This window comes from Mesitornis unicolor, unplaced genomic scaffold (genome assembly GCF_000695765.1).
Source record: "Mesitornis unicolor isolate BGI_N332 unplaced genomic scaffold, ASM69576v1 scaffold2703, whole genome shotgun sequence".
Taxonomy (NCBI): domain Eukaryota; kingdom Metazoa; phylum Chordata; class Aves; order Mesitornithiformes; family Mesitornithidae; genus Mesitornis; species Mesitornis unicolor.
The window spans coordinates 16,627-26,313 of record NW_010172374.1 but is presented as its reverse complement, the minus strand read 5'-3'; the positions used below and the strand labels follow the sequence as shown (position 1 = coordinate 26,313).

The following is a 9,687-nucleotide window of genomic DNA, read 5'->3' as shown; positions in this document are numbered from 1 at the left end:
GCTAACAACTCTTTTTTTTAAAATTTTTTTTAATAAATAGACTTTTTGTGAGGACACCTCAGAGCTTTAAAAGGGGTTTGTTTGGTTTTTTTCACACTTCAAACTATGAAAAAGTGCTTTTGTGGAAAAGGCAGCTTATTTTTGTTGACGTTGCACCTTTGTTATTATCCTCTTGAATATTTTTCTACATGTATGATGCCTTGTTTATAAAAATGACAAATGTTTGTCAGTCTTTGTTTTTCCATACAAGAAGTAGTTTATTATTCTGAAAACCAGCGCGGAGTTTAATCAGACTTGACTGCGGTCTCTTTTTTCTAGCAGTCGGCTGTGTTATTAGGAAGCTGACTTCATCTTTTTCAAGGGCAATAGATGCAACTCCATGGATCCAAATCCAAATGAATATTTTGGTGTATTTCCCCCAGGGTTCCAGATCCCTCTCTGGGACGGGGCTGCTCCTTGTTTACAGCTTTAACACCGTTCCTTTCCAGTAACACCAGCGCTGTCACCAGGCCGAAGCGGATTTCATCGCTCTTAACCAAGCGCTTCACGAAAGCAAAGGCCGAGTTGCCTTATTTTTGTAATTTCACACATTACTACTCTAGATTTACTACTAGTTTTCACAGAAGTTACTCAGAGGGGAACTATTTGTACCTTTTTAAAGACCAAGATCTCAAAGCAAACTTTTCAAAGGTTTTTAACTGCTGGGTGAGCTGCATTTCCAGAGATGTGGCCCGGTTGCGTTGTCTCACCAGCCCACGGCATAAATGGGGGATGTGACAACCATTGCTTTTTTTAAACGAGCTTTTGTCGTGCTGAAGCTTCCTTACTTGGGGAACAGTTTTAATTGTACAGTTACACTACCCGATATTTTCATTTGGTTCCTTGATTGTCTGAAATGTTATTTATGGATTCTTTTTAGTGCAATAAACATTGTTGCCGACAAAAAAACCCCCCCAACATTTCTTGTAAGTCCTATTAATTCAATAAAAATCATTTTGTTTAATGAATGAAGGGTTGTTCAACTGATTATTTTTAAGTGCATGAAGCTGAGCTGGGCTCTGGCTCTGTTGATGGGTCCTATGGGAGGAAGGGGGCTCCTGCAGCCCCTGACCCTCAGTTTTGGCCCTTGCTTTGCTTCAGCAGCTTTTCCTCTGCTGTTAAAAGCTGGAGACTTCATTTTGCCTAAGACTTATAAAACCTGGCTTTACCTGCGCAGTGCCAGAAGCACCGGGGCAGAATATTTTCAAAATACCAACTTAAAACCCACCCATTCTGAAGCTTTTTGAAGGTTTCAAAAGGAACCAAGAATAAAACAGCCGAGAGGAGAAGCTCTCGCCTCATTCATCAGTAACCACTCCCTGTGTAACCGAGCTCTTAGGAACCAGAAGCAAACTTTAATAGTTCTGACAAGAAAAGAACAGAAGTGGTGACCACACTGTGGATGCACTGTAATGAATATATACAGAAATACAGTGAAACTGCCTCCGATACGTAGACAAAGTGAGACTGTGCATCGCTTATGAACAGACAGGGCTGCGTGCCTTACAAGCTTGGTCACATTCCACAGCAGAGGTGTCCTTGCAGGTTCTGATAAAGCAAGTCAATACATTTGTAATCGTGTTTATGTCATTAAACAGTTAATTGAAGAAAAAACTTGGTTACATGTTATAACTTGTTCAAGTACCTGAAAATAAGTTGGCTTTTGAGTAATGCTAAGGTCTGGAAGGTTTTTAGTTGCAGAATTGTGTAACGTAACGATTTCTTCAGTGACTTCATAACTAATTATGAAGGGGAAACGAAGGCTTCATAATTAGGTGGGAAGTCCGCTGGCAGTTACAAATTCAAAGCGCTTTGTCGTTGCGGCAGTACCACTACGTACATCTCAACAAAACGAACAACGCTGCCGCCTTACCAACGAACACCGTGCCACTGAACGATGCACTGCCACCACCTCACGGGTGCCTCCTCCTCCGCTCTCCCTGTCCGGTGCTGGGAGCCGGGGAGGAGCTGGTCGTGCCCCGCTGGCACTGCTCACAGTGTCTTCCTGTCGGGGCCCTCAGCTGGCTCCGCTCTCTGCGCAGGGAAGGCGTGGTGGTACAAATGTCTGTGCGTTGCTGCCGCGCTGTACAGCTTGTACAAAGCCTGGGGAAACAGAGAGGAGATGGTTATGGCCCCGGCTGCGCCACAGCGCCCGTGTGCTGTGCTTTTGTGTGCACGCAGGTCGAAACCTGCAGGTCAGCTCTTGATCGTGTCAAGCGTCCAACAGGGAAAAGCATTAAGACGGCTCATTTGCTGAGTTTTCAGAGGTCTCAGCTATGGGAGGAGCCCCTGGGGTTGTATGAAGCCAAGGAGCGCCTGGAGTACAAGTAGGGAGCTTACAGGGGTTGGTTTATTTCCTAAGGGTCTCAAATTTCTGCATCCTCAACGTTTTGTTTTACAGCACCAGGCAGACCCGTGCTGTGTCACACGGAGGGCGTTGCTGTATCACAGGTACCTGGTTTCTCTACATTTCTCTGCAGATAAATGCAGGATTATTCTTCTTCCTTCCAATTCTACCATTTCCAATTTGTGCTCGGGTACGTTTTCCTTTTAGAAAAAGGCATCCTTTGCAAACAGCAGCTCCCCGGTCTCATCAATGTGTGCACCCTGTTTCTGCAGGGTCTGTCACTGGGGGAAAACTAAAACCAAACAGAACCCACTGGCAGCTGCTGGGGTTGCGGATAACGAGGCAGGATTAGGTCAGGCCGGCATGGGACGAGGTGATGCCAATCCCAAAAGGGGCATAGGAAAGAGACGTGAAATTCTGGGGATGCAGTGGAGGAGACTTCATGCAGCATCTCTGGGTTTCTATCTTGAAAATACACCTGCAAACCCGACATAAGTGACCTTGCAGTGTTTTTGTCCTAATTTAGGCTTTTTTTGTGCCAAAGCAGTCTCATGGAGCTGATTTTGGGAGGATTCAAGAGCCCATCGGTGGCAAAGCCGTGTTTTCCTGCTGCACAGCCAGAGCAATGCCCGCGACCCCAGAGGTCGGTGAGCTTTTGGCTGCTCAGCAGTTGTGGCACAACGCGTGGCCCCGAAACAGCCTGGGGGAAGGAATGGGTTGATTTTTACCTAATTTCTTTTTTTTAATGTCCTTTTGAACCTGTAAGAACTCCAACTTTCTTCTAAGAGGAACTTCATAGTGCAGCAGCTGAAAAGTGCATTAACATGGACAGAGGGAGCTGTTGGGCGTTGGTGACACAGTAAAAGATGGACCTGGCTTTTGCTACAGACCTTGGTGGCACCTGGCTACAACGCAGGATTAACGTCCATGCCCAGTCACACCAACTGGTAAGTCGGTATTGAACCATTTTTAGTTTAATTCGATGCTGATGAGGCAGCCGCCCTGAGCCCGGCATCCAAGGGCTCTGCCTGTTCAGTGTCACCTCTCAGCACAACAGGAAAATCCCCACACAGAACCAATGGGAGAAAGATGTAAAAATCTGTCGTAACACACACGTTCCCCACCCAAATCTCTCCCAGCCCCCACACAGAGCGCCCCGTCCTCCACAAGCCCAAAGGTGGCCGAAACATGCAGCAGGGCCTGAGCCGCTGTTCCCCATGGAGCTGCATGCGGGGAGATGGGGAGAGCAACACTACTTACCTCATTCGTGCTTCCCTGGGGAGAGGCGTTGGGAAGGTAAGGGAAGAAAAAGAAAAGGAAAAGCATCTCTGTGTATCACGCACGCCCAGGGAGCGCAGGGTGCTCACACCTCTGCCCACAGCCGCTTACTGGTGCCCAGTACACGCTGCCCATTGTGCAGGACCCCTCAGGGCTCTGGCCACCCCTCCTGCAGCCTGGCCACGGGACAGAGCCACCAGGGCTGCAGACCCACTCGGCCCTGCATGTCCTCGCTGCCCGAGCCCCAGTGCCTGCGGCAGGGCCAGCACTGCCCATCCGCATGGCTCGTTCCCAGACCTTTCCCTCCAGCTGGAAAGCTGTGCCCCACAGCCCATGGGAGCCGCTCTGGGCACTTCAACTGCTTTATTTTCCTCCCAGCTTGGCAGGTTGCAAGCGAGCAGCTTTCTCCTGGCTGCGTCCCATCCTTGCTTAAACCTCCCACTGGTTCCTGCACTGGGATGGGCAAATGCGGGGCTTAACCACACCAGCGTCACCCCAAGACGCCCAGGAAGGGTCCCCAAGCAAATGGCCACAGCACAGGCACTGACCGTTCGGGGGGATGCTGAGGACATGGCCAGGATGAACCCACCTGGGACACAGGCGATGAGCTCCTCTCAAGCCACCTGACTGTAAAGGCAGCCTTGGCTGAGCACCACCACTACCCCGCTCTGGGATGAAGGGACTGAATAATAAATGTTCCATTTTTTTTCATTTTTTCCCCCCCAAAGCTGTATGCTCAGCTCCAGCTGCAGCTCTTGGGGAAGGGGACAGAGGAATGACCAAGTTTTAGGAATACCGTGGCCGTGGGCTGCAATATAACCCTGCAACAGCACATTTGGAAAGTGGGCAGAGCAACACCAGGGGAGATTTCTCCCTGTGATCGTTTTTAAGATTGTCAGAGGTGGTGTTTGATAGGGGCGCCCGACCAAGACCTTCCCATGTTGTCTGGAAAAAAATTAAGAAATCAAAAAAGAGCAGGGAGACCGACTGACCCAGCCCTGTGTGGCTGTAAGGGGAGAGCGGAGCAGAGCCAAGACCCAGCCCCGGGCTCTGGCAGACGCAGGGAGACCCAAAAATCCCTGCCCCAGGAGATAGGGGGTCTGGTCCTTTTGACGGGCACACAAAAGCAGCCACCCCGGCTGTGAGAATGTCTCTGTGGTGGGACCCAAGGCAAAGCTGCCCCATTCCCACAAGGCTCCACAAGCTCAGCTTGTGTCCGAGGCTCCACAAGCATTTGGTGATGGGTAACACAGGAAAGAAAGAAAAAGGCAGAAGGAAACAGCTTGCTCTGAGTTTTGTCATCCTCAGCCCGGGTTTACATGGCCTGTGTCACACTGGGCAAGGCTCAGAGGCTCAGCCTTGCTCTTCACCCCTGCTCTCCAACCCCTCCTGTGCTGCCCACCTGCACTACAACCACGGGGCAGCCCTACCCAGGCCCATCTCCGGTCCCTAAAACATCTCCCCCTTACAAACAACTCCACAAACTGACCTGAAAATGTTTTCTCTATCTGCTCTCCCCATCTAGGTCTACGGAATGGCCTAAACCTTGTCCTGCTGTCTGAAGAAGACAGGGCCCAGCTCTTCCTTCTCCCCCTGACCACAACCAGCTCAAGCAGCTGGATCTGCCCAGGCAGGCCCAGCCGCAGCATCTAACAACCCTAAAACGCAAAAGCCATCTCAAAAGGGAAGAAAACCCCCAGGAAACTCAACATTTAAGAACCTGGTGGGGGGTTGTTGTTTGTTTGTTTGCAATCAAAAGCTCTTTATCCTACCTGGTCCCATAACGCTGCGGCCACTTGGTCTATTACTGCGCCCAGTTCTCTGTACTCCCCAGAGTATCTGATATAAGCCCAGGTACACAGTGTGATAAGTGTCAAGCCCATGATCATGTTGCACAGACTGGCTATGATGTCCAAGCCAATGAAGCCGGTCACTCCAGCTATCACGTAAGTGATGAAGATGACTACGAAGAGGGTGGCGGGGGTGCGGGCGGCGTGGAAGATGTTTTTGCTGTCGTTGTGCTTGATGTACTGGATGTAGAGCTCATCGATCTCGGTCTCCAGCTGCTGGAGGTAGCGACGGCTGAACTCCTCCCCGCCCATCTTCTTCACCCCCCGAAACAGCTTCACCGCCTCCTCCTTCAGCTCCGCGTGCTTGGTCTGGAGGTCACTGGGTGCAAGGAAGGGCTTGTCGCCTCCACAGACCTGGGTGGAAAACACAGCCCAGTCACTCCAGAAACCTCAGCGCCTACAGCGCTGCCATGCAAACCCTGGAATTAGGGATCAGAGGCTCCTGTTTGGCACTAAATCCTGCAGGAAGACCTCCATGACTGCGTTGTCCATGTGGGACAGCTCTGCAAGGCGCAGGTTCAAACGGGGCAGTGGGTGTCCCACAGCTCCCCTACCCAATTCACCCACAGCCCAAGCCAGGATCTGGGGCAACACCGATGACTAAGCTCCATGGACCGGCAGGACCCTGAACCCCAGCACTTTCCGGTGCTGGAAACCGCGCGTTGCCACCCCAGTATGTCACATTTTTGGGTTGCATCTACCCATGCTGGGAAGAGAATGCAAATTCAGCAGAGGCTATGAAAAGCTGCCATCGGATAAACCAGTGACCATTTATCAATCACCCTCCCCTGTCCTGCCGTGATACCCTGACCGGGCAAGAGAACCCCTTTTCCACCATGAAGATGGGACAAACCACTGTAACCAGTCCTGGCCAAGCCCATGCAGGACATTTTCTACCAGGAACCAGGCAGGGAGGTTTCCCCATGAGGACAGGAGAGCCGGGAGACACGAGCGCTGTGAAACAAGGTGCTCAGCACCACCCACCTCCTCCATCCTCCTGCTGTAGGTGTCTTTGGCAGTGGCAACCGCTGCTAAATTGTTGGCTTCTGCTGTGGCCTGTGAGAAGGGCAAAAGGGGTGCAAAGTTTTAAGTGCAGAAAAACAGGGTTAAGAAGTAGAATTGCAGAGGGTAGCCTGGGTACCCATGGTCCACACAGAATTAAACAGCTCCCTCATCTTAGCCAAGCGTACTCTGACCAACGCCAAATAGGATCATCCCAGATTTACACTCCGCCTCCCCAGACCAAAGCCTGTCTGAAGAGAGGATTCCTACCCTCCACGCCAGAGCAACAAAAACTTTGGCTTTGGCTGTGGGAAGCAGCGAGAAAACAGATAAAAGGCTCAGTTGTATGTGAACAGCCACAGCTGCAACCTCCCGCAAAGCCGCCTGGCTCCGAGAGCAGAGCTGCAGCCCTGCCTGCACGTGGGGCCACGTCACTGCCGTGTGCGGCTCCAGCGCAGCCAAAGCCGATGCTGTTCACCTGCGGGGGATCGTTTCGGCTGAGCTGGCTGATGCTGTGTGCACAACACAGCCCAGCAGAGGTGCACGAGCTGTGCTGCTGCAATCACTAAGCCGTGTCAGGCTCGTGGCTGCCAAATACTTCCAGTAGGGCTGGTTTTTGGGTCACTGCACTAAAGCGACTGAAATAAAATCACAGCAGGCCCAATGTGCTGCACTAGCTGGACGACCCTGACAGCTAACAGGAAATACAGGAATGCTCATCAGCTCATGGAATGCCCATCAGCTCATACTCACGTACCTGCAGCATCGACTTCGGGTGTGGCAGTTCTTCCCCTTGGTAGATCTTGATGTATGCCTGCAAAAACAGAAAATGAAATCACGCTCGATGTGGTACACATGAGTGCCACGCGAACACCCCCACCCAGTGACAGACACGGGATGCTAAAAGCACAGAAGAGGAGGATGTTCCTGGCACAAGAGGGTTTCGGCAGGAGATGCTTTACCAGCAAATAATGCTACATAGCACGGCTCGAGGTCGCCTCCTTGGGGAGCCTGGGTTGGTCACTGAAGGCTCTTGCTCCAGAGCTTGCACTCAGCATCTCTACCATCAGATTTGCACCTACCTATGTCCTTCAGTGAAGGAGAAGGAGCCAGAGTCAGGTAGCCCTGGAGAGCACGTGGTGAGATTTCCTCACTGATGTCTTGCATTAAAATGTCCCGGTAGTCATGGCAACAAAAATAAGCTTTTTCCAAAGGCAATGGGAATGCAGCCCTCAGCCTCTGGGGAGAGGGGAACAGCCCTGCCCACTTCTTGTGCCAAACACACAACTGTGAGGGGTTTGCTTTCTGCAGCACTGGGAGCCAGCACTATTGGCTATGTCAAGAACGTTTCCTCCAGCCATCGGGTGCTGGCCTGCCTGCTGCTGCTGCCCCCTTTAATGACAGCAAAAGTGCAAGCGTGCACAGATTAACAAGCCAAATTTCAATGAAATAAGCCGGTACCTTAAAATACTCCACAAGGCCTCGACAGGTGATGTGGTTTCCATTGATCTCTTTGACGTCCAGGCTCTCAGGACTAAGAAGCCAAGGAATCAAAATCTTCAAGTTCCTGATGAACTCATCGTCTATTTCTGGAAAAAAAACCCAGCATCATCAGTGCCCGATGCTGATAGCCAGAGAGCAGCACCTGCTTGCCTACACATGCATACTCTTTGCAAATTGTGATTTTTTTAGTGTACAGGGCATGGACATGAGCTGTGCCTTCCCTCTGCATGGCTCCATGGCACCCGTAGTGGAAAACCTGTGCCTGCGGGTGGGATTTTCTGTGCCGAGTTCCTGGTCCTCTATGAACCCACGTGTGAAATTCTCATTGCAAACCATTGTAAAGCCTTTGCAAACCATTCAGTGCTTGGTACAGGGATACTTTGGGCTCCTGCGAGTGACTGAATTTACACTGCATCATCAGACGCCCTGGGGTGCAGGTACCAGAACGGGCACAACCCCTGCTCCCACCAGCCTGGCCCCTTTGCCAAGCACTGGTTGAGGGGTCCCTGGGCTGCTGGGGTCACTTCAACAGGGGCAGAGCCACCTCACAGTCATTCTTACAGCTTCAGAGTATCTGACATCCAAATATTGCCATTTAAATTAAGCTGCACAAGGCTGGAGACAGAAAAACACTGCAACATATCCCAGTATTTGGGAGGTAAGGAGAGAGGGGAAGTTTCCCCACATTTCTTCCACCGGAGCACAAAAAACGGAGTATGACACTGAGGGAACAAGAAAAATGGTGTCAAGGAGCTGCTGACAACTCCTGTGCCAGTTCTGCACACACCACTTGTTCAACACTACTCAGCACCTGAAATTAACTGAAATTATGAATGCTCCTTTGAGAGCCTTCCACTCCCAGCAAGCACCCGCCTGCCTTCCACCACTGGTCTGCATGTGTGCGAACTGGGGGCGATGCGCAGGAGTTAACTGCAGGCTTAATACTGTACCCATAACCTTCCTATCTCAGTCCTGGCCTTCCTTTTAGCTCTCTCACACCCTCTCAGCCTTCACTTCTGTCTATGGTTAAAAGACTTTGGGACCTAAAAGAGGGGTTTGTGTCCTAAAAATGAGGCTTTGGGACCTAAAAAGGAGGCATTCAACCCTAGAATCAAAGCTTTGGACTCTAAAAATGAAGCTTTGGGACCTAAAATTGAGGCTTTGGGGACTAAAAAGGATGGGCTAGATGCTACAAATGATGCTTTGGACCCTGAAAAGGAGGGGAACCTCTTGGTTCCTCTATGGCCCCTAGAAATGAAGCTTTGGACCTGAATATAGCGTTTGGGGCACTCCAATGGAGGCCTTGAGCTGTAAAAGAGGAGTTTGGACCCTAAAAATGAGAGTTGGGACCCTCAAAAGGAGCGTTGGGACCCTCAAAATGGGGCTCTGGAGCCTAAAATGAGGCAATGAACAGGCAGCTGCTGGACTCCTTCTTGTGAGTGTTCATCGTCGGGAGGAGGATCCAAGTCCTCTTCCAGCAGCTTTTTCATGGAAAATACCTATGGAGGTTTCAGGAACCAGCAGGACAATCCATCAGGGCATCTACAGTATCAGCTTAAAAACAAGGCTTTGCTTTCCTACCTTTCAGTTTCCCGTCGAAATTGGGGTTGGTGGCGACCTTGAGGCCCGGGTGAGGCAGGAGGAAGCAGGAGATTTTGGTGAAGCAGG

The 9,687-nt window shown here is 50.8% G+C and overlaps 1 protein-coding gene across 1 annotated transcript in view; it reads right to left on the bottom strand.

Annotated features, from left to right (window-relative positions):
• Positions 1-2,031: 2,031 nt before the first annotated feature.
• ATL1 (atlastin GTPase 1) overlaps positions 2,032-9,687 on the bottom strand; it is a gene marked incomplete at its 5' end in the record, with an annotated part of 15,793 nt that continues 8,137 nt past the window's right edge. The window contains 7 exons of the mRNA XM_010180346.1: positions 2,032-2,142; positions 3,647-3,661; positions 5,437-5,868; positions 6,499-6,570; positions 7,274-7,330; positions 7,978-8,105; positions 9,601-9,687. The exon at positions 9,601-9,687 is cut by the window's right edge and continues 85 nt beyond it. Of these exons, the coding sequence (XP_010178648.1) occupies positions 2,032-2,142; positions 3,647-3,661; positions 5,437-5,868; positions 6,499-6,570; positions 7,274-7,330; positions 7,978-8,105; positions 9,601-9,687 (902 nt within the window). The remainder of the gene's footprint in view (positions 2,143-3,646; positions 3,662-5,436; positions 5,869-6,498; positions 6,571-7,273; positions 7,331-7,977; positions 8,106-9,600) is intronic.